General features: G+C 39.8%; 1 protein-coding gene across 6 annotated transcripts in view; it reads left to right on the forward strand.

Annotated features, from left to right (window-relative positions):
* The window catches only part of PPP2R2C (protein phosphatase 2 regulatory subunit Bgamma), a 186,729-nt gene that overhangs the window by 43,738 nt on the left and 119,603 nt on the right, over positions 1-23,388 (forward strand). Inside the window, exon 1 of one of the 6 annotated variants that reach the window (XM_068679864.1) lies at positions 9,093-9,628. The exons of 1 other annotated variant lie outside the window; for it this stretch is intronic. In XM_068679864.1, the coding sequence (XP_068535965.1) occupies positions 9,559-9,628 (70 nt within the window). In that variant the 5' untranslated portion in view covers positions 9,093-9,558. Of the gene's footprint in view, positions 1-9,092; positions 9,629-23,388 lie in introns of those variants that run through there. 4 more of the 6 variants (XM_068679860.1, XM_068679861.1, XM_068679862.1 and 1 more) reach the window with 4 other exon arrangements.

A 23,388-nucleotide genomic window follows, 5' to 3' on the forward strand; every position in this document is an offset into this window, starting at 1 on the left:
TCCATCTTCTCAGCACCCTCCCCTCAGATATTTATACACATGGATGAGGTCTCCCCTCAGTCTTCTCTTTTCCAGGCTAAACAGGCCCAGCTCTCTCTACCTGTCCTCGTACAACAGGTGCTCCAGTCCCCTAATCATGTTCATAGCTCTCCTCTGAACTCTGAATCCTCTGAGTGCTGCTTTGGGAAGCTCTTTTAGAGACTGCTTTTCCTTTCCCAATGTTTTGGGAATCCATTGCCAGTCAGGAAGCATGAACGTGACCAGCAGTGCGGGTTTGCATCCTGCTCTCACCACACTTCCTCCCTCTCCTCCCATTTCTTTTTCACACAAATATGCACGCAGTGTCTTAGTTCTGTCAGTACTGGTTCTTCTGCTGTAAAATCCTTTTTCACACCACTTTCTGTTCTGTGTTTTTCAGGACCATTTCTTCAGCCTCTGAGTGACATTTTCATATATATTCACACCATGTGCATATTTGCAGGTTCTTGGCCTCTTTTTACGCCCTAGTCCAGAGCCTGGCAGTCATTAAGATATTTGGTATGTAGATCTTAGAGTATGAAGTTGGCTTTGTAATTGGTGCCCTGGCTGGCTGTGGAGTGGAAGGTCTCCCCTTGGAGCCCTTCTAGCTGCGAGCTGGGTGAAGCACTGTGGAGGCATGTGCACTTCAGCTCCTGAGGCTCCACGGCTGTGACAGCACCGTCAGCAACCTCCAACATTGTGCTGCACTGCCTGTCATCTGCTATTGTGATCATGAGCAGTTGCTGAAATTTCTTCCCTTCATGATTTCTAGCCCCTTCCAGCAGGACCTGTCCTTCTTAGGACTTATTCCTGCTTTGCAGGTTAAGCAGTTGTAAGTGGTGTGGGCAGATTTCCTGCTTTCTGTGTGGATAAAAGCATGGAAAAACAATGGTAGTTTGAATAAAATGCATATATCACGAATATGTAGAATTGCATGCAGAGGCATACATCTCAGCAGTTTTTCTCCCCTTCACAACAGCAGAACATGGCAGTGAATTGCTGTCGTAGGGTAATTTGGAGAGAAGATGCTGTCACAGGCATCACTTTAGAAAGGAAGTGTCCAATACACACCAGGCAGTGCAGCAGGGTGCATGCTGCCTCATGTGCTAGGTGTGAGGCAGCAGGCAAGTGATGCTCTAAGTACATAAGTTAATGAATGTTGGTATAAGGTATTTATAAAATTAAACTCAATTTTCAAAATGTATAATATGCTTCTTATCAACCCCAACATATTGCTTCTCTTTTGGAAGATGTATATATTTCTATATATATATATATTTATATATATGTATATATCTGTGTTTCCATTTGAGATGCTGTTGGGGGCACAGTAAACACTGTTGAAAATCTTGGTCTCTGATTCCCAGTCCTGTGCTCTTTCCCTTGGACCACTCTTCCCATTCCTGCTGCGGTCACTTAATAGGCTTCATCTCCAAATTAGTAAGTTTTGGGAGATTGTCCAGCTTCTCTGTTTGGCATATTGCCAGTTCTTTCTACTTTCCCTTCCTCTGTAATTTTGCATCTTTGCTTTCCATCTCTCCAGTGAAACCTAGCCCCTGCTGGAGACTGTTACGGTGTTCTGAAATCTGCCAAATGAAAACTTGCCCCTAGAGCACGCACAGCTCACTCCAGTAGTGTTGACGGTAATTTCTCTGTGCCCTTGTTGACCTGTTCCTGGCACTCCTCAGCTGATAAACTGCAGGATTTGGCTTAGATGTGATTTTAAACCACAGAAGACTGGTGCAAAGATGTGGTTATTGTCTCTAATATAGTACTTTGGTGCTGTCCAAGGCTGTGAGCTCACCAGATTTGGGATTCTGGGCACCTTTCCCCCTTGCCAGACATTACTATGATTTTTGCTTGGTAGCTCCTGCTCTTCCACTGTTGGCTTGCAGCAACATCAGCCTTAAGCCAGTAGACAAGAAACTGTTTAGTTTTCCAATTTTCTTCCTTTCTCTGAGGGAAACCCCTGCACATAGTGCCCAGTGCAGGGTTGCCAGACTGGATTAATGTGATGTTGTGGAGCTTGGAGAGGGCTGCAGTGGGTGTGGCTGCTGGGACAGGATGGGAGAACCTACCCCTTCCCCACCGACCTGAGACATAGGCCCTAGAGGGGAGCTGGTGTCACAGGGGACTGCATCCTGGGGGAACAGAGATGTCACAGTGAAGGGCACCCGTTCTGGCTCAGCCTCAAGGGTTCCTTGCAGGTACCACTACATCCAAATAGCCTGGCTGCATTCTCTCAGCTGTGGAAAAGATCGTTAAATCAGGCAAGTGCTGGATAGTTCTGCCATCACCACCACCCCCTGCAAAAGAGAAGAGCAAAACTGCTGACTGCTGCATGGAAAACCATCTGCGTGGGGTGGATTGGGATCACCCTGTGCTCTGCCTCTCTGCACACCTTAAAATGGTGATCCTGACACCACCTTCACAGGAACAGGCAGGGTGAAGGATGTTTAGGGAAGTCTGGCTCTGTTATTTAAATTGCTTGGTGGTAATTTTTAATTGCTTGCTTTCTAAAATTGCCAGCTGCTGGGAGGCATCAGTTTTATTTTGCGTCTAGAGTATATTGGCTAAAAATAAATTATTTCTTCTGGGGTGGTGTTATTTTCAGGTTTAACACGGCAAAAGGTAGCATGTTAAAGAAGCTGCCCCTTTGTGAATAATAGGGTAGTTTCCAGTTGTGACAGTAGCTGTTAGGTTTTCCAAAATTGTTGGGCTACTTCATCATTTTCAATATTAAATATTCAATTCAACATACAGTAACCAAAGAGTGTATACTGAAATGTAAATGAAAGGCTATAAATTTAAAGATTCTGAACATTTACTACAGAGCTGCTAGCATAAGACGATGATTTACTTTTTACTTGAGGGTTATGATTGATACAATTTTTCTTTTATTACTTTTTATATGTTAACTTTTGGCAGTAACTATTTGTTTTTGTTTAAGCTGTCAAAGAATTAAGATTGAAATCATATAATAGTTCTGTGTCTTATATTTGTCTTTGTTAGACAAGAAATATAAAGAGGGCTATTCAGAAATATATGGGTGTACAGATTTTTTATTTTTAATGCAAACTCTTATCAGGATCATCTATGGTACACTCATCGCTCTACCAAAGCAAACAGATTAATTTCTTTGCTGATTGGGCATCGTGTAATGAGATGTACTCAAATGTCTTTGAAATAAGGGAAGATGGAAAGATGTTTGTACCATTGCTACTTTAATCACCTTGGGGTAACTTCCAGCCAAGGCATACAGCTCGTGCAGAGGTCTGTGCTGTCAGGGCTAGAGGGTGTCTAAGGTCTAACTTGTTCAAAGCGAGCCTGGGTATTCCCACTGCTACTTGCAGGGTAGGTCTTGTATCACGTAGGGAAGGGTATGATCCGGAGTGAATGTCCATTCTGGATGGAAGTACTAAAGGAGGATTAGTCAGCAGAGAAAAACACCATTTTAAAGTTATTATTCTCAAACAGTGAGACTCAAACCTACTCAAACCTACTCAAACCCAGATTGAGTGTATTTGCTATCCCACAAAATGCTTTTCCCTGGCTGAGAGCTCCGAGTCCCTCCTCTGCTGTGCTAAGCAAGGCTGGAGGAAGACCAGGGGAGGAGCTTTCTATCACAGGATAATTCCCTGTTTTCTCCTTCAGATGAGTGGCAGACAATGAGCTCCAGTATTTCTGAACAGGACTATGACTGTACTATATAATCTTATTTTCCTGGGCATTAAAAATAAATAAATAAAAAGCCAAGCTAATATGCCAGTGGCCTAATTGGAGAGGTCAGTAGCTGAGCTTTTTATATCTCGGTACATAAACTAGATATGCATACAGGGAAGAGAGCATCTGGCTCATAAACATCCTCTGTTGGTGAACAAATTCAATTGCAATGAAATATAAACTTAAAGGGTTAGCTAAGTACTTTATTGTATTTTTCTGTAGCTGACTGATCGTGTATGTTATTCTGTTCCATTTCCAGACAAGAAAAGAAAGTTGGTACTGATTCATACAATTTGCAGATGTTAGGATATGGTTAGAAGCAAATTATGTCAAAAGACTCAGGTGACTACACAAACATTAAAGTAAGAAGATAGCCTGCTTGTTACAATCTGTAACAATCTTTTGTTACAATCTGTAACTTCTAAGGATTTTTAACCTCACAGTACTTTGAATCTCTTGTTCTTCAAAAAACATTAGTTTGAAGTTCAATGCCAATTCAAAATTCAGTTCCATTTGATTTAAAGTCATCACAATTTAGGAAATGAACTACAGAATGATCTGTATATGAAGTTTTGTTAGACAAAGAAAGTACTGAAGTATTCAACCACTTTTTTTTTTTTTTCCTTTCAATTGCTGTTCAAGATTAATTGTTCTAGTTCAGACTGTGATGTGTTGGGAGGTAGTAAAATGGAAAAGAAGTACTGACTGCTCTGCTCTATTTCAGATATTGAGAGTTTAAATTATTAAAGGTTGTGCTCCGATACCAGTTTCTAACAAAGCTAAATGGAAGTTCTTTGTGTGAACATGTATAAGAGAAGAACAAAAATGTTCTGCAGGACCAAAACAGGAAGCCCATACGTTCACCAGGTATTTATAGACATGATCACGTAGGACCAGGTGTCTTCAAACACCTAATTCTTCCCACTCTCATGCTTCAGAGCTTCCTGGTGCAACTACAATGAGCAAACGTGGTCAATGGTTGTTCAGCAAAGGTTTGTTCTCTTCTGCTTCAATTCCTTCATCATCCAGCTAAATTACATTGTTATCCAACCTTACTTCTCAATCCTATTTACATTTTTGCTATTTTTGATTTCTTTCTTAAGGTACTGGCTGCCTCCTGCTTCAATTTGTGGATCCTGCCTTTTTTCTTTCTTCATCTTCACCTTTCTCCAGTCCTTCTCTCCAAAAGTCTTGATGAAGTGAGGTTGACAGGTTTCTTCCTCATTTATCTCCCAGTCCACCGTTTTTTCTCCTCTTGGCACAGACCCAGTTTTTGTTTGCTCTCCTCCTTTTAACTATTCTGTTTTTTTTACTGACACCTTCAGTCTGTGTCAGTATCTGTCTTGTGCCTGTTCTTGTCTTTTACTTTCCTCCTTATCTCTTGCTCTTTACTGACACTTTCTCAGAACATCTTGCACTCTTTAGAACGCTTCTTAATACACTTAGTCTTTTCCATCTTTGGGGAGGGAATAAAATAGAAAAAGCTCTTGACCTGCCAGCCTGTCTTCCTCATTTTACCACTAAGCTCATTCTATTCTTGTTATGTAGTTATTTTTCAGCTTCTTGAAGCCAGATTTTGTTTATTGCTGCTCTCCACAAAGCCTCTAATGACCTTCATTTAAAGAAAGCTCAAAACCAGGCCTCCATCCTCATTACTGACTCAGTGTTTACTTGTGTGTCCTGACTGGTCCGTACGTAGCTCTTCCATTTTGTAGTTTGCCTGTAAATTCTTTAGGATAAGGTGCTCCTTTATTTCTGTTTGTACAGTATTCAGCTCAATTAGTGGGCTGGTATATGAGGAGGACTGAACTACTATGAAATGACAAATGACAAATACATTTTTGATCAAAGGTTCTTTTCCCCTCATCCTTTCCTTGTATATTTTGACAGGGTCAGATTATGTGCGTTGTTACTGGGATTGATTATAAGTAGTGTTTTTAAATGGCATGGCTAGTTATCCACAAATATAGCCCCACAGATTTTCATTGCACTGCAAATTTAGAGCAGAATTCTGCTAATCTTTCTCATGTGAACTGACCTACTTAAGTCGGTGGACAACTGATATTTGCCACACAGTAAGGATTTGGCTCATAATCTTAGGGAAAGCATTTGCATGCACACAGGGAATATTGTCTGTTGGTTTTGTTAAAGGCTTTCTCCTCATTCCATTCCTCTTTATGAGATTTTTAACGTAAAAGTGGGAGGAGCAAGGTAAACTTGATTGATGCTCAAGGAGGTGGTCTCTAAACGTCTCTAATTCAAATGGTGAGAGGAGAAAATTATCTCTGGGTGAGAGTTTTTACATTGACTTCACAAAAAGAAGTCCACTTGGCTCCTGGAAAAAATGAAAACACTGCACTTAACAGTTAAGGGCAGGGGGACAGGCTTAAAATGATAGACGATAAAAATCATAAACTTCAACAGATTGAGGACACATAAGGGACAGTGATTGCTGAGCTTATGCTGAGAGGCTCTCAGGAGCTGTAGAAATTGCAAAAGCTTCAGTCACAGAAATTTAGATGTATTTACAAAAATGATTTGCAGTTTTTTTTTTTCTCCCCACAAACCACCAGTGTAGCTTTTTTCAGACTTTGTACCTCATTCAAGTAATTTATTACTGATTTATTTTCAATAATATTTTTGTATGTGATTCATTCTTACAGAAAGAAGAGAATGTTCATTTTCTCTGTGTTTGTAGATATAAATTATGCAATGTATTTTTAGTCAAACATGTTGGTTAACTTTTGGGATCAAATGCCCTGCAAGATGACATTTCTTGCAGTTGCAGCTGTCAGAGCAATCAGAGGAAGCTGCTAAAAGAACATTTCAGTGCCATCTCCCATCTCCACAGAGGAATCAGCACTCTGATACTGTCTAACTTGGTGTCTGAGTGGGAGTCTTAAGCATCCATTATACAAAATGGAGAAAGAGAGATTTTCTGACTTCAGTGCCCTGAATCGTCCCCCTGAAGCTTCACCAAGCACATAGTGAGCTTAGGTTTCTAACAGAAGCATCTAGGTTATTTTTCTACAACCAGAGAGTTTGAATATCTTCCACACGGATGCTGAAGGAAAGTATCTTCTTGATTCTAACTGGCTTAACCATGGTGTTGTGTGTTTGGGTGTAAAATTGCTCATTGTACTCTTTGCCGCTGACTTCAGGGAGATGGGATTTCATGTGCACTGTGCATTGCTCATAAAATCTTTTGTCTTTGCAAGAACAAATCCAAAACAATAAGGTAATGCATGAGGGAGGGACAAAATAAGCCAGCTCTATCAGATAGATTAGGGTAATTTTATACAAAACAAATACCACTATTTTCAACGCTTTCTCTTATTTCTGTCAAGTTCTAGGAATATTTTCCCATTTATTATATTTACAGGCTCTCACAGTTACTTTCTGAACTGTAGGTAGCATTGTCAGCCATTATTTATGCTGTACTTGCTTCTGATAACCAAGTACAAAATTCAGAATATTAGACTCCAGAACAGTCCACCCAAAGCTGCTGGAAGGACTGGATCCCTGTTTTGGTACACTTCCGTGTACGTGAGGCTTCAGCTATGTACCAGGCCATGCATGTCCATAAAGAAAATGTTCCTGATCATGAGGCAGCAGGCCCTGGCTTGTTTGGCATTGCTGCTCACATGTTTTCCCTCTGACCTGAAAAAGAGAATTGGTTTTGTGCACAGCCTTGAAAACTTGATGGTAACAGTGTGTAAGCAGAGAGGACATCCTGAGGTTGAAAGGATTTTGTGCATGGACAGGAGTGGACAGAGGCAGCAACTGACTGAAGAGGATAGGGCAGGTGCTGGAAGCTCCAGGTTCCAGCATAGCACTGGCTGGTACTGCCATGGCAGACATAGGGGTTCTGGTGCTGGCACCTTGAGGTGCTGCGTATAAATAATTGTGGTCTACACAGGTGCAAGGACCAAATATCTTTTACTTTCCCACCTTTTCAGAGGTGAAAATTTAATAATCTTTACTTTCTAAGTTGAGGATGTTTCTGTTTTATTTTCCATCATCAGTGAGAAAGGAAAGAAGGTCATTGTATTGCTATTTTTCTTTCCCCCTCCAACATTTCTTTATTCTGAAATTAGATGTTGATCCCTGGACAGTTATCACAGCTGGTACTTTACATAGTTCTCTACTTTTTCCAGTCTCATACCATTTCTGTAGTAATAGCAAGGCACTTGAGTTTACTTTCAAGAACCATATGTGCTAGCTTCCTTAAAAAGAAACAAGACCAATCCCCCAAATCTGCAGGATCCGTGCAAGATTACACAAAAAAGCTGTAGTAATGCTGACAACTGAGCTGTATGTTTTGTGTTCAAGTCCAGGGCCTAAACTACAGGACCATCCTCTCCTCTGAATTGGCTTTGTGACTATGTACTCCCTTTTCTTGCTGTAATAGTGCCTTTGGTACGCAGCCATTTGTCTTCTATTCAAATTTCTATCCTTCAGTGGCGCTTCCACCTTTTCAGATGGCGTGTCCTCTGCAGCCAACAGTTCCTGCTTCCCCGAACAGGAACTGAAAGGCCAAGGAACCTGCTTGTCTTTACAGTTCAAATAATTTTGCTTTAATATATGCGATAGCAACAGCACTTAATTTAAACACAAACACTGAAGAACAAGCTTTATTTTATAATATGAGTGTGTAGTTTTCCTCTTCTACTTCTTTTCGTATTCCTGAGTTTACAGATTTTAGCATGGCTTTTCCCAGAAGATTGGCTAATATAACAAACGAAAATAGGAGGTCTAGGAAAATGGCAAAACCAGCAGACATTCCCTTTGTCCAGCTTTCCTTTCCACTACAGTGAAGCCACTGAGATTCTTTTCTGGCCTTTTTTTTTTTTTTTCTTTTTCTTTTCTTTCTCCATACCTTGTATTTTGTATTTTATCTACAAAACGGGCAAAAATTAAAAGGTAAAGAATTGTTATTTAACCTTACCCTTCCTAATGGTTGCCCAGTCTCTGAGCATTCCATTTTCACGGACAGGTATTTGGCAATTTCAGTAACATTTGCCCAGGCTGACAGTGACCGACTGTTGCTTTTGCTGCATACGACAGTATCGACTAGCACAGGATCGGGGCCTCCTGTCAGCATGCAATACGCGTCGATGCAAACCCATTTAAGCAGTTCCAAGTTTTTTTCCCCCTGCATCCCCTCCCTTAAATTCTTCGGTGCCCGTCTTAGCAGCAGAAGAGCTAAAATAATTACCTGCAGTCTCATTTTTCACTTTCCTACATGCAGATCCTGCGCGGTTGGGCAGCGAGAGGCGGACGGGGAGGGGCGAGCTCTGATGCAGCACAGGCATATGACAGCACCAGCAGCAGCAGCAGCAGGCACAGACCTTCTCCAGGCAGCTTTTGCTGCAGTACGCTGATTGCCACTTCATAGCATCCGGCAGGAGCCCCAGCAGCAGGCGCTTGGAGGAGACTCTGCGTGGGCACTTGTTTAAGGAGTACCTGACTAAACAATTGGGTTATTCTTTAACTGCGGGAGAAGTGCCTGTATTCCCTTCACGCAAGCTCCCTACTGGCTTTCTGCATTCTTAATTCATTGGAGCCGTTTCTCCCTCCGTCTTCCTCCCGTTACTTCTTTTTTTTTTTTTTTCCTTATTTTTTATTTATTTTTTTTGATTGTTATTCACCCCCCAAATCTGTGCTGCATCACTGGCTCTCATTATGCTGTGCTCAGTAGCCCAGTGTGTTCTCCGCCTCTGCTAGGCAGTGGCAGCATGGATGGTGCTCTTGTGACGACCTCTGCTGATGCTATCAGTCCACTGCGGATAGGCATGCTGAGTAATCCTGCTGTAAATGGGCGAGGACACGGACACACGAAAAATTAACCACAGCTTTCTTCGAGACCACAACTATGTGACTGAAGGTAACAGAAATACTGTCATTATTCTCTTCTTGCATTGCATATTCTCTGCCAGGAATGCACTGTCATGTTTGGAGATGTAGGCTGCTCCTGTTTTTTTTCTTTCTTTTTATAAAGCAGACTTTCAAGGCGTTTTTCTGTGTGATGTAACAACAGGATGTGTTTGAATCTGCTCAATCCCAAAGGCATTCTGTCATGCTATGGTGATATATGAAACTATATGGGCTAGGGAAGGTCTTGCATTGTGCTGAGTTTGTGCTAGTGAGGTGTGCAGCACCTGGCATTGAATGCACAGGAGCTGCAGTGTGAAAGACTGGAAGCAGCTGATTACTTAAAAAAGATGAAAGACTTGAGAGCACTGCAGTACAAGAAATAATCTGAAAAGTTAACTGTTCGTTGGTGTAATAGAGGTTATGCATCTCATTTTGGTAATTGTAGCCTGAGCATCACAGACATTGCTGAGTTGATTGTTCCCTTGAGAACTGTATAAATTTAGAAGGGATGTGTATGCATAATCTTTTGAAATGCTGCTGCCTTCTTTCCATCCTCTGTGCATGTGCAAGGGATGAGAGAAAAGAAAATGTACCTTCATTTTAAGTCGTTCAATGGCTGCTGGTTTATTACATAAAAAAAGATTTTTCCAGCAGGTGACACACATTAAATGCTGAGAGATTTTACCTTGAGACAAGCGAAATGGTTGGGTCGGGTACAGATCCTGTTTTCTGTGCCAAAAAGTTGGTTTAAGAGCAGGCCATTTTGAGATGGATCGATTGCACAGGAGAAATGTATTTGTAGGTGCTTGACTTGGCAAATGGATTTGCGTGTGCTGAGTTTTAACACCACTTTCCAGCAGCAGAATCAGTACTTCAATGAAGGCTTATATAATATGAGCATACTTAACATCGGGGTCACCCAACACTACTTGAGGCTCAGTCTCCAGATTGTGTCGTCATTTGATCAACGCTCAGTCACTCAATACTCCCATGCTGCAGCCCGAAATGCGATCAGCTGGTGCCCTTGGTTATTGGGGATTTGCATTTTTTTAGAATGTGGAGAAGAGCAGGACAATTTTGCCATTTGGAACACAAAAGCAGATTTTTCAGAAGGAAAATAGAGAAAGCTGTGTACCCCTGTCTAGTGTAATTGTTTGATAATCTTGCCTCCAGGACATCCTTTGCACTCTGGTTCTGTGATTTTTTTTTATTTGTTTTCAATTTTTGGTTGATGCTTTTTGTCTGAACGATGCTTTGTGTTTTGAGATCTTGTCATCTGTGAGAACATTTGAAGAAACTTTGTCTTCTATTTATTAAATTTATAAATTTACGCCTTTGCTTCTGCAAAATGCACTGTATAATTACTGCAGTGTACCTGCTACATGTTGAGGTTCAGATGTATATTTAATGTGCATGTGCAGCTATATGAAAATTTGGACTTTCAAGTCTGTCAGTTTTGTAACTGAGAAAAAGAATCCCTTGTGGATTTTGCAAATCAGTCTTCTCCTTTGTATGCTGGGGGTGTTTTAAAGATGTAGATGGGAATTTTCAGTATTTTTGGGCACACTCCTGACTGAAGTGTGAGATTTTCTCACTTTCTGTCCTCACTTTGTGTTTGGGTCAGAAGGGCTGGATGTTCTTCCATGCTTGCACATGGAGTGGCTTGTCTGAAATGGGTCAAAATATACCTTGAATGTCAATGTCATCCTGTATTTTCCCAGGGATCAGGAGTTATTGCAAAATATGTTGATTTTGAGGAAGACGATATGTAGGAAACTGTCAATATCAAACGTTATTAAAGTAGTGTCAGTTCTTCAGCTCTGACTAGTGCCATGTTTCTTGGGAGTGCTCAGCTGGCCAGCTGTAATAAAATTCTTCACGTCTGTTATACCTGAGGTTGTCACACCTTTTCAAACACCAGGAAAATCATGAAGGAATGGATTTATTTGTGAAAATTTTCCGGGGGGTGACTTCAGGTATTCAGCTCAGAGGACTATCACAAATTTGAATTTCTCATTGATACATTTTGTTTAAAATGCTTAATGAATATGGAAGTTAAATTGGTGCATAAAATATGCTTTGTTGCTTTTTTTTTTTTTTTAAGTATAATTTAATGATTTGTCTCCATGAAACAGCCTTTAACACTTCTCACCTACAAAGGCCTGAAGTCTTTTCAAAGCCCTTGCTTTTTTCCTATCGTATGTTAACACTGTGTATATGACAGCAATGTACATGTAGAAACACAGCAATGCCATATGGCAGGCAGTAATGCATTATTTTGCTATATCAGAAAATCATTTTATTTGGACCAAACCCAAGTCTGTCTTTTGTTTTTCTTTAGCTTTTGTAGTCCACTGTTGAAAACAAAGAAATACATTTAATCAAGTATAGTAGAAAAGTTACTGATTTGTTGTTGTCTGTGAATAATTACAATTTTCTCTTCTGCTTTCAGAGTTTAAGATCTTGGTAAGGGTTGTCTTCTGTCCCTGCTGCTCCATGCAGCAGACTAAATTTACTAGCAGAAGGAGGTGTTTCTGACCTTTACACGCACTTCTTTCCTGGCTGTTCCCTGAGGAGAGTAAAGCCAACAACAATCAAGAAGATGTAGGTTAACTAGAGTATTGCTTCATTTCTTCTCTTCTTTTTACTTCATTGATCTAAAAAAAAAAAAAAAAAAGAAAAAAAGCCATAGGTGTAGGAATGCACAGGGTGTAGCTGTGAGCCAAGTCTGATTTGTGATGCTCCTGCTAGCAACCCTAGCATGTTCCTGCTGGACTGCTTGCTGGAGCAGAGGAGAATTTCACCTCTTTGGTATGCAAGGCAACTTGAATTGTTTTCTCAATCTCAAAAGTTTCTCAACGTGATCGATGGTGTGTGAATGTTGCACTATTTCTGGCAATAGGCATTGCAGCCATTGACAGTAGTGAGTACCTGGACCTGTTTCTCCTGTTACGTGGGCATATCGACAACAAAACTAATGGACTTACACCAAGCAGGATCTGAATCATTTTGTCATTGGTAGTCTTAAAAGTATGCTACAGTTGCACAACAGAAAGAAGTTTGATTTCAGCAGCACTATGCAGAAGCTTTTTTCAATGATCACTTTCAAGAGTGTTTTTTTGAGGAAACTGCTTTAATTGGAGTTGTTTGTGTGGTGAACACAAAAAAGAACCGGTGAGACATAAAGAGAGAGGGAGGAGAGACCCGAAGCCTACAAAATGTGACCTGTGAGAAGAGATTAAAGTTGATGTAAAGGTAGTGTAACACTGGGATATGTTGCCTAGGGAGCTTGTGGGGTTTCTGTCACAGGCAGTCTTTGAAAGCAGGTTATGTGTGTGTGTGTAAGAAGTGACATCGAGCTAGCTGATCCTCCCCAGGGGCAAAAGATGGGCTCGATGGCCTCCAAGGTCTGTTGAGGCTCGTGATTCATTGCCGAGCTCTGCTTTAGCTGTGTTGCCTCTTGCACCCCAGCTACCCAGGAGGTGTGGTGTTAGTGAAATCCTTCCGAGCAACAGTGAAGAGCAGGGAGGTGCAGTGGAACATGGCAAAGGAGGTGGGCTGGATGGGAGACATGCAAGCTTTGCTTGCAGGCAGTCTGCTAGGGAAGGTGGCGAGAAAATAGTGGACACTGAGTTGGGGGATGACGTAAAGGAGGGAAAGTGATTGAGTGCTTTTGGGGACAGAGAGCACCCTTCAGTCTGAGGGTTGACCTTGGCATTACTTTTGCTTAAGATTAACATTAAAATTGACAGGATTACTGACATGCTTTGCTGTCTCGAGACCTTGAGATCAGCCATATAGGATCTGATTTCAGTTGTGTGGTATGGCCATTGTACTCCAGGCAAAGGGAGCAAGTTTGGGAAATGGTGATGCTGCTCCCTTAAGCAATTAATTATACTGTTGATTCAGCTACTCTGTATTTTCTAGGTATAATGATTGGCAGATAAATAATGAACAAAACTCACCATCCTTACGAAACAGTGTTAATGAGCGTGGTTAATGTCCATGAACCCAAATTTATCTGGAGAAATGCTTCTCTGGTGGTAAAGGCACTCTGCAGGTAGTATGCAGGCATGTCTAACATACGGATTCACCCCTGCCTTTTTATGGATCGTCCCTTTTGGGAAGAAATAAAAAGTTGCTCGTCCTCTCTGTTTCTGGAGAGAGCCAGGCTCCTGCCTTGGTCTATGCCTCCAAGTTCCAGCGAAGCTGGTGAAGATGTACAGGTGCAGTGGGGCAGAAGCTGACCTTCAGTATCTAGTCATTTATAAGGCCAAATGGTGCAGATTGGTTCCATATGGCTTAACTTCTATTATAAAGTTAATCGTGTTAATGGTGTATTAACCCTCTCAAATGTGATATTTGAAAAATAATGAGAATTACCAGTGCAGTGTAAAACATATTGAATCATAACCATGTAAAACGTTTATTATAGAGAGTTTTTTGGTAATGATTTTGAAGGAAAAATCCTCTGTGGATAATGAAAACAGATTTAGGGGTCTTTTTTCCACTTAACTAGAGAAGTTAGTATCTCTGTTCTTCATTAATCAAAGTTAAGGGAAATTAACCATTCTTGTATGCTTAGAAGACATTTATTTATGAACATGCCTTTCATAAGCATCTCAAATGTAATTTGAATAAGAGCTGACTACCTGAGAATATTGGATGAATGTAGAGAACAGGTGGTGCTCTACTGGCTCAGGCTCACCATCGGTCTAGTTAGTTCACTTGTTTCTGAGAATGGCTGGGAACAGGCTTATGGGGAAAACTGCAAGGGGTAACTCCTTCTGCCTTAACCTCCAGCAATTCAAGATTTATGTTGTAAAATATTGATAGGTGTGTGTGTGTATATACACACAATGATTTTATATAATAGGTATATTAGGTATATACCTATATTATATATCTATATACCTATATTATATACCTATATATAATATAGGTATATACCTAATATACCTATTATGTGTGTGTGTATATATATATATATATATATAATCAGTTCATTATTACATATATACCTATTATATATAGGTATTTATATAGGTATATTATATATATATAATCTTTTTGCAAAACTCATTTTGAAAGTTTAAGAACAACCCTAGAAGTAATTGCTCATTCTTTTTCTAGTCAGTTGTGTTTTTTTATCTTTTTCCTCAAGTCAATATGAACTGAGGCAAACTTATTAAAGCATAACCTTGCCCCTTGTTGAACAGACTGTAGTTATGTCTTTTTGTGCAGGATTTGGTTCTACTTTTATTCGAAACACAACTCTGGTGAATGTTTTGGGTAGCCTTGACGATTTGGGTTAATAAAGTGTATTCCATCCAAATGATATACTGACTTTGTAATCTTTATTTGTGCAGTTTACCTGGGAAAAGCAAAGGAGGCAGGGCAAGAGCACAGCTGGTATATTGGCCTGTGCCAAAGCCTGAACCATTTGCTCACCTGCTCCAGCCTGCAGCTGCATGTGTGCTTCAGCGTGTAGGAAACCCAAGTCGGTGCTGTCCAAAGCCTGGGACATTAAGGCTGCATCCAGTATAAGCAAAATTGTTGAGGCAGCAGTTTTTTCAGGCAAGCCACCCTCAACCTGCATTTAGCTGCCTGCCAAATCTGCAGGGGTAGGATTAGGACAGTTTTGACTCTAGACTGGGAGTTTGGAGTTTCTTAGTCTGTTTCTTGGAGGAAGGGCAATGCTAGAGCCTCCTAGGAGAGCACTTCACACCTCTGTGCTGCAGGACACGCTTACAAGGCATGGAGTTAACTCGCTCTGGAGCTGCGTTTAATGTCAGGCCTCCAAATGACAATTATTCACTGGTGTCGCATGTACCTTGTAAAACGGTACCAGATGTGACTAAACGGGGTGACAGATCTTTCCCCTTGCAAAGCCATAAATCTCTAATGTGCTGGTTTTGGTGGCTTGCCCTCGGGGATCAATGGCCACTTTAGCTCTCTGCACACATACATAGCCAATAGATGGTCTCCCACTCAATAAATAAATAAAAACAATATGTCGTTGCTGTGTAAAGTTAGAGATCCTGGGGAAATGAATGAGCTGTATTAACAAAATAAAAGCATCGGGACTAGTGATTACATGCTGAGCCATCTCCACAGCAGCCACCACAGAGGTGCAGAAGAGGCCATGGGCACCACCTTAGGGTGTTCATCAGCTGCTCAGACTCAGGTGCCACCAGGTGCCTGATGGCACAAAAGGTGTTTGTTTGCAACAATTTAGGCTATATGCAGTTTATTCATAAGCACTTATGATATAAAAAGAAATATAGACTAGGAACATCTTTGAAATAGAAATGTTTATAGTGTGTTTAACCATATAGCTACTATATAGAATGTATTTAACTACATAGAAACCTTGGAAATTGAAGTTCAGAAGGTCAACAGTGCTCTGTATGTAAAAGATGAAATGCAGCATTACATGTGGATTTATGCAAGACCTCTCTCCTCTATCTGTGCCAGATTTCTTTCTAATTGAATCTGACAACTCAAAAGCATTGAATAATGTAAAACTAAACAACACCGTGCAGGTAGAGTAAGTGTCATCATTCACTGCAGGAGCAGTTTATTTAGCATATGCATCGTTATGAAAAGAAAACTACCTTGCTATATATTTTGTTTTCTACGCAGACCACAGACATTTCAACATTGTACCATATATTTAAACAGTGAGTTTAGAGAATAATGGATGTGATTCTTACATCAGTTTAAAATGTGAAACACAATACACTAACACTGAATATTTTATAATAGTAAAAGAACTGAGTATCTTTTATTACAGCCATAAAAAGGTAATCAATCATTACTGCTTACATTGTGTTGATACTTGGATCTTCGAGACTTCTTTATTATTACAGTTTATTTCTTTATTATTTGTACAGATTATAAGGTGTATTCCTTACTAAGACTTTGTACAGAGGAGTATATGGTAAGAGAAGACAAGGTTGAGTGGCTAAAAAGACCTTGGTTAAAAACTGACTGATCCTAGTGTAGTTGTTTTGGCTGGGATGGTAGAGTAGGTAATTATCTCAGAGAATTAGGGGAAGTTAGTATGGGGATTTTTGTTTTTAAACAAGAAAGGGTTTTAAATGTACTTCTAGCCATACTGAGGCACTTTCATGATCAATCGTTTCTGTAGTTCCCAGGCTGAACAAGCCTTTAGCAATGAACGTGGCCTATGTTATTGATTCCTGGCAAAAGTTCCCCAATTTGTTACCAGTAGTAATACATGAAACCCTGGCAAAGCAGCCTTATATAAGGCAAGAGAGTTCATTTTCTCAGGATTTTTTCCTGTTGATGAGCTATTGGACCTCTTAGTTTTGTTTCTTAAATGCAAATGAGAACAGACTGTATTTGGCTTGTGCAAATGCAAGTACTAAAAATATACATCAAGAGACTCAATTTCTAATAAATCCATCAGCATGTCACATAGTTCAGTAGCTTTTGTGAATTTTTAATATGATGGGATTTGCAATCTGTATCAGTAACTATAGCAGTGCTTTGCCTTTCACACTTATTTATTTGTAAAATAATGATGGAAACATCTGTGTGTAATACAGTGGTATTTGTGTGTTTTTTAATTAAGAGCATAGTACAGAAGTAAGAAAAGGACTGAGAATTGTTTTATTATCCTGTAATTCTAGTTCAGCTCAAGTCTGAATAGAACATAATTAATTGTCACCTTAATTCTTCCAGTGCATGGTGGTTTTGTTGTTTATCTGGCCCAGGCATTGCAAGTAGTTGATGATTGTGCAAAATAAGACCATTTATACAAGGCTGAGGTTAATGCTGCAAGCCGTTGTATTGGTTGCAGTGAAGACTGCCATACTATCTTTTGTCTGTCAGGCCAGTTTCTAGTAAAAAATGAAGAACATCAGAGTTCACTTTTATTTCTTTAAAGAAAAAAAGAAAGGAAGAAAAGAAAAAGAAAAAAAAAAGTTAATCTCCTATTTTTTCTTAGTAGATCCATATTCTTTATCCATAATCTAAGTTGTTAAAGGTTTATTTCAAACAGAGTAAAAATAGTTCTCAAACAGTGAGCCAGTCTGCAAATTTTAATAATTTAATTCTAGACGTTTATCCTGTCAGTAAAACCTCATGTTCTATTAACCTTGGAAGGCTTCCATTTATGGTAGAAGTTGGCACAAGGTCTTTAATAAAGCCTTTCCAGGGTTCTCATACTTAAAGCTGTAAATCAGGCTATTTATGTCCTAGATTCATAAATAGTTTCTGATAACAATAAACATATTAATGTTTATTTCTCTGTTGTGATACAACAAAAAGAAAAATTCAACTAATAAAAATAATGAGGAAAAAAAAAAACAACAAAGAGTGTCCAGGGCGGAGTGTCCAGAGCAGAGCAAAATGGGCTGCCAAAGTAGCACATGAGAGTTGTCATGCTACATGTTAACTTTGACACTTCTCCATTTGATATCTTCCATTTCTGATGAAATACAACTTCATTACTCTGCCAAATGGCCTTTCTTTTCAAATAAACAAACTTTGAATTTGGCCTGTAGTTTAGCATTAAGCATTTGTAATTTCTGATAATTACCTGACAAATACATGATTGCTAGAGATAAGGATACTGTGTAGTGCTTGACCAGCAGATCTTGATTACACACACTTCTTTTTTCTAGATTGTCGCATTGTTGCTTGGGAAAGACATGGTTAAATATGATTTATTTGGTTGTTTATTTATCCTATTTAACTGCTCTTCAGGAAAGTGTGATTGGCGTAGGACCCTCATAAGGTATAAATCTGCTCCACAGTACTGGGTAGCCAATACCCAAGAATACCCAGCATTATGAAGCATGATTTTGTATATGTGGTGTGCACTCATATATATGTACACTCAGAAGTCCTGTGGATGACTGCTAGTACATGCTGTCTGGTGTGTCTCTGTTCCTGCCAGCTGCTATGCTTGACATGGGAAACCAGAAGCATTAGTATGATTGCTTACAAGATTCAGCATTGAGAGATAGGACAGTAAAAGCTTATATGTAGGGCACTGCATGTCTTTCACGTCCCATGTGATTTACAGGCTATTTCGGTCTATGTACATCAGTGTTTGCTGAACTGGGAAGTGAGACTTGCTTTGTTTGGAATGAAGCTTTCTTTATACAGTGGGTATAAGAAGCAGTGTCCTTGCATTTCTGCTCTTCCCCTGTGGTAATGATGAGCTACAGATTCTCTGAAAAAGTGGATTACTTGAACACGGATTTTGCTTTTCAGGATTAGGTATGCACTTAATTGTTGTGCATGTTTATGCTTCCCCTTGCATTTCAGAAAATGGGTCATGTGCAGTAGAGGCATTTGTGACACTATGTGCATGTTATAAAGTCCCTAGATTAAAATAGATACTAAGAAGTTGCACCTCTAAGCAGTAATGATATTGCTAATTGACGAATTGTATTACACTTTTTAAGATTGACTAGATGCAAGGTTTTAACTACATGCAAGTGAAGGTTTATGCTTAAATTTTGAACTGTCTTGCAGAAATGAAAGCAGAATGTGATTTATCCAGAGTATAAACAATTGGTTATTTGTTGCATTATATTCCCCAGATTTTTGGTTAGGTTGAAATAATGAACGTGTTTCTTTTACCTTTTCACAATTTCAGATAAATTTCAACATGTTTTACATTTGGGGTTTGGTTTGAAATTGCTTGTGAATGCAGTTTTTGGAGGCAAATTTTTTGTTCTCCAGGGAAAGCTGTAGTACAGGCTGCTCACCTTTCCTACTCTGCCTTGGAAACTGCTGATACAGCCTCCCCTGTGGCCAGGGGAGTGTCAGGAGACAGGAGCGAAAGAGGCACTGGTTAGCCCACCAACCTGAATCCAGCATCTTCAGAAAAAACACAGAATGGCTGAGATGATCTGGAGGTGATCCTGTCCAACTCCTGCTCAAGCAGGGCCACCAGCAGCAGGTTGCCCAGGACCACGTCCAGGTGGCTTTTGAAGGTGTCAAGAGAGGGAGGTTCCATAACCTCTCTGGTTGTGCCAGCAAACTTGGCTAGTTTTTAAATTTCTTCCTTGCTAGAGAGAGGGAAACATCATGCCTGCCTTCTGGGGGCAAAGGTTGCTGTGAGCAGTGCTGACTTGTGCAGGGACGAGGTTGCTGTCTGGCATCATCCCATTGTTGCTCTGTGTCCGCTGTTAAATGTGCATCAGAAGCATTGGTGTTTCAGACAGTGCTGTAAAGACTGAACAGGTGTAAAGTGGTGATGCTTACTCTAATAACTCATCAAAAACACCTTTTTATAAGGTTTTTGTAATATATGTGTACAGTAGAAGGAAAGGGGGAAATAGAAGCTACAAGTATATTGGAAAAATGTTTGACGGTGTTCCTGGATGTACCCAGGTAGTGGTAGTAGTCATGTTAGATCTGATAGTGGGAAGCTGTAATGCTTCTGCTCTATTAATAAATACTAACAAAGATGATTGCCAACATGGAGCTTGTTTGCACAGGGATTCATTTCTGATTGTTAAATGTAAGTATATTTAGACAGAAAACGATTTTTGTTCCTGAAAGCCAAGGAGTTGGTGTAAATTGGAGGAATTAGTGATTCAGACCCCACAGAGCAAACATCAGCCTGGTTATTACAGATGGGACTTGATAGATGTAGTTATATTGAGGTTAGCACAGGAAGCTCTTCCTTTGTTTCACATTTTAATGACCAAACTCAGTCTGTATGGTTGGCATATTATTGTTAGCAATTGAATTTAGGTAGTTTTATTTAAAAAAAAAAAACAAAAAACAAAAAACCAAAAAACAGTTTGGCCAAGATTCCTTTCCTGAAATGTTGCAAATATTTCCAAGCTCTTTGTGTTCCTCTTGCTAAGACATCTCTGCTCCAGAAATCTCTATTCATAAATTTGTTTGTGCATGAATGTATACATTTGTGGATCTTCATTGTTCAAGACAGTAATGCATTCAGTAACTTCAAACACTTTTGAAGTATTAAGACTAAACAGAAAAAGTTATCTAAATTTTTCCATGGTTAAAATGTAAATTTATATGTTAAAAATGCTCTTAGCTTGAGAGCTAACTCTGACAAATTTAACTGTCTTTTAAATCTGATTTTTTTTCTAAAGTATTCATCTTTTGGCCATTTCTAAAGTGTTTCATTCCGCAGCTTGATATAATTAGAATAACAAGAGAAAATACTAATTTAGTAGTTTTACATTCTTTGAAATATCTACATCTTATGTTAATGGGGTCAGTATTTGAGTTACCAACTTGGTAACAGAGGATGTCTGAAACATACGCTCTATCACAATAATCACATCCAAATAGTTGAATTTGAAGGATAAGTAAAGGAACCTACTATGGTATGTTTTCGAAACTGGGCAATGGAAGATTTAATTTTCTTTGCCTTTTGCAGTTTTACAATGCAGTCTAGAAATTGTGACTCCAAAATTTAAGTTGTTATTGTGTAAGTGAATACCCCCTGGATATTGAAAGACAAGATGTGCCAGATAAATACTGGTAACACCTTCTATCTGAAATGTGTAAAACGTAGATAGGTAAGATTTGACTCCATGTGACAAAATGAGATCCCTAAACATTTTGGCAAGGACCTGCTGTCATGGGGGGAACCTGGCACTGTGCAGCACATTTCCAGCACTCCTGAGCACTGTTGTTTCAGGTAAAAATAGTAGCTCCACCAGCTGCCTTGTCCTTCTTGGACCAGGCATTTGGGAAGTCTTGTTTTTTTAGCCTATAAGTGGTGGTTCTTATGAATTTGTATAAAGAGTCTTTTTTTTTTTTTTTTTTTTTTCCCTATTCTTTTTTCTGTATCTCACTGAGAAACCTTCTGTGGGAGTGCAGGAAGATTTTCTCTAAGTGTTTCCATTTTATTTTTCAAAAGCAGTTTTTACTGATGGGAGGATGCTTAGAGTTTATTGACAGTGCTATTGTAGCACATAGGATAGAAACAGAGAGCAGGCAAAGCGCCTATTCATCCTAATAGCTTTTAAAAGCAATAATCCAACAGTTCCCTGAAGCTTTTATCCAATTCAGAATTCCCAGAGCACCTCATTTCAGCTCTGGGGCTACACAGATCATATCCACGGATGGTCCATTTCTTCTTTTGAAGCTAGCCACTTAAAAAAACTATCCGCTTTTGATGTTTTGTTTTAGTAAAATGACTGCTTGCTCAGGGCCCAGCTCTGTGGTTACGTGAGGACTCTCACTGAAGACCTGCTCTGGCCTCCCCTGCTGTCTGTGGCCTTTGTATGAAAGGTGAGGGGAAGAAAATGGTTTTGAAAGTTTTATGAGCTTGTTTCAGAGAGGAGAGGCGTTCTGCGTTGCAGACAAACCAAATGCAGAGTAAACACTAAAACAGAAATGCTTTGGCTGTGAGGTGAATACCTGGACGGGCATGCAGGCCCTGGCTGGGCTCCCCTCGCTGCTCCTCTCCCCCCCAGCAGTCACTGAGGTGCTGAGTATGCCAGCCTTGGGGTGCACCCAGAGCTGCTGCTCCCGGCCCTCTGATAGCGTTGGAAACATGACAATCACTTTTTTTTTTTAAACCCTTAATACTTGTTCTAGGACCAAGTCTTTAATAATGTTACAAATACCCATTGATGAGTTCAGCGCTGCCATGGTTGGCCTATCAGAAGTAACCAAGCCTACCAGCTTTAAAGCTGCCTAGCTCTCTCTGTGTCCCGTGCCATCTTTCCAATTTTCTTTCTTCTGTCACTTTTTTATAGTTGAAGTGAATTTCTTCCTACCTCTGATTTTGGAAAGTCTCAGTTAGAGAGACTTTCTAGGCACAACTACTTGTGCCTATATCATGTATTTACCACAATAAATGTGATGTAATAAATGAGGTATAGTTTCTCTGTATTTAATATGTTTTAACTCACAGGTAGCTGGAGTTTTCTTGAACCTGAATCTCAGCTCCAGTAACATATGACACTTGAGGAAGAAGGGCATGCTGATCAAGTCTTGGAGTTCAAAATTAGGGCAGAATCTAAAATGCATCTCTTTGACTAGATGTCTGACATGTGGTCAAAACTGGAAATTACACAAGACAGTACAGATATTTTGGAACTAAATATTTCAGAAGAATAACTTACATTTTCCCTGGTTCATGCAGACTTCTGTCCAAACAACAGATACTTTCTTAAACCTAATGGTCTGCCTTCAAGTTGCCTTTCATGTGCTTCTGGTATGTGTCTTCATGCTGCTAAAGTTCCTTTGATCTACTTTTGGCCAGTATCCAGACCATCTTTTAATTCCTTTTGTGAAATTTCCATATCAGCTTTAATTCCTGCCAGAAGGCAACTGTTCCATCTCTGTTCTACCAGGGCCCCAAAGCTTTAAATTCTCAACATGTCTCTTCCTGGAAATAATACTCCCTGCTCAGACTCCAGGAGAAGTCAGGAATATGTAGATCCCAGCAGTGCTGAGGAAAGAAATAAGCAGACAAAAATACAGGCATTCCTTCCTTGACTACAGTTGTTCTCTTTCCATTTGCCACTTGACTTGACTGTAGTGATGCTTGGCTTGTATCTATAGTACTTGTTAGGCTTCAAGCTAGAGAAATCTTTCTTTAAAAGAAAAAAATAATCAGAACAGTAACTCATTTAGCACTCTGCATTTGCTATTCTTTCTCTGTATTTACAACCATTGAATCATGTGAGAGTAAGACCCTGTGCCATTCTTCCATTCTTATTTGTCATTAAAGGACACAGCAATGACTCAAAATCATCTTGGCCTTGGAGGGGTTCATTAGTCTGCATGTGA

This window comes from Anas acuta, chromosome 4 (assembly GCF_963932015.1).
Source record: "Anas acuta chromosome 4, bAnaAcu1.1, whole genome shotgun sequence".
NCBI lineage: Eukaryota > Metazoa > Chordata > Aves > Anseriformes > Anatidae > Anas > Anas acuta.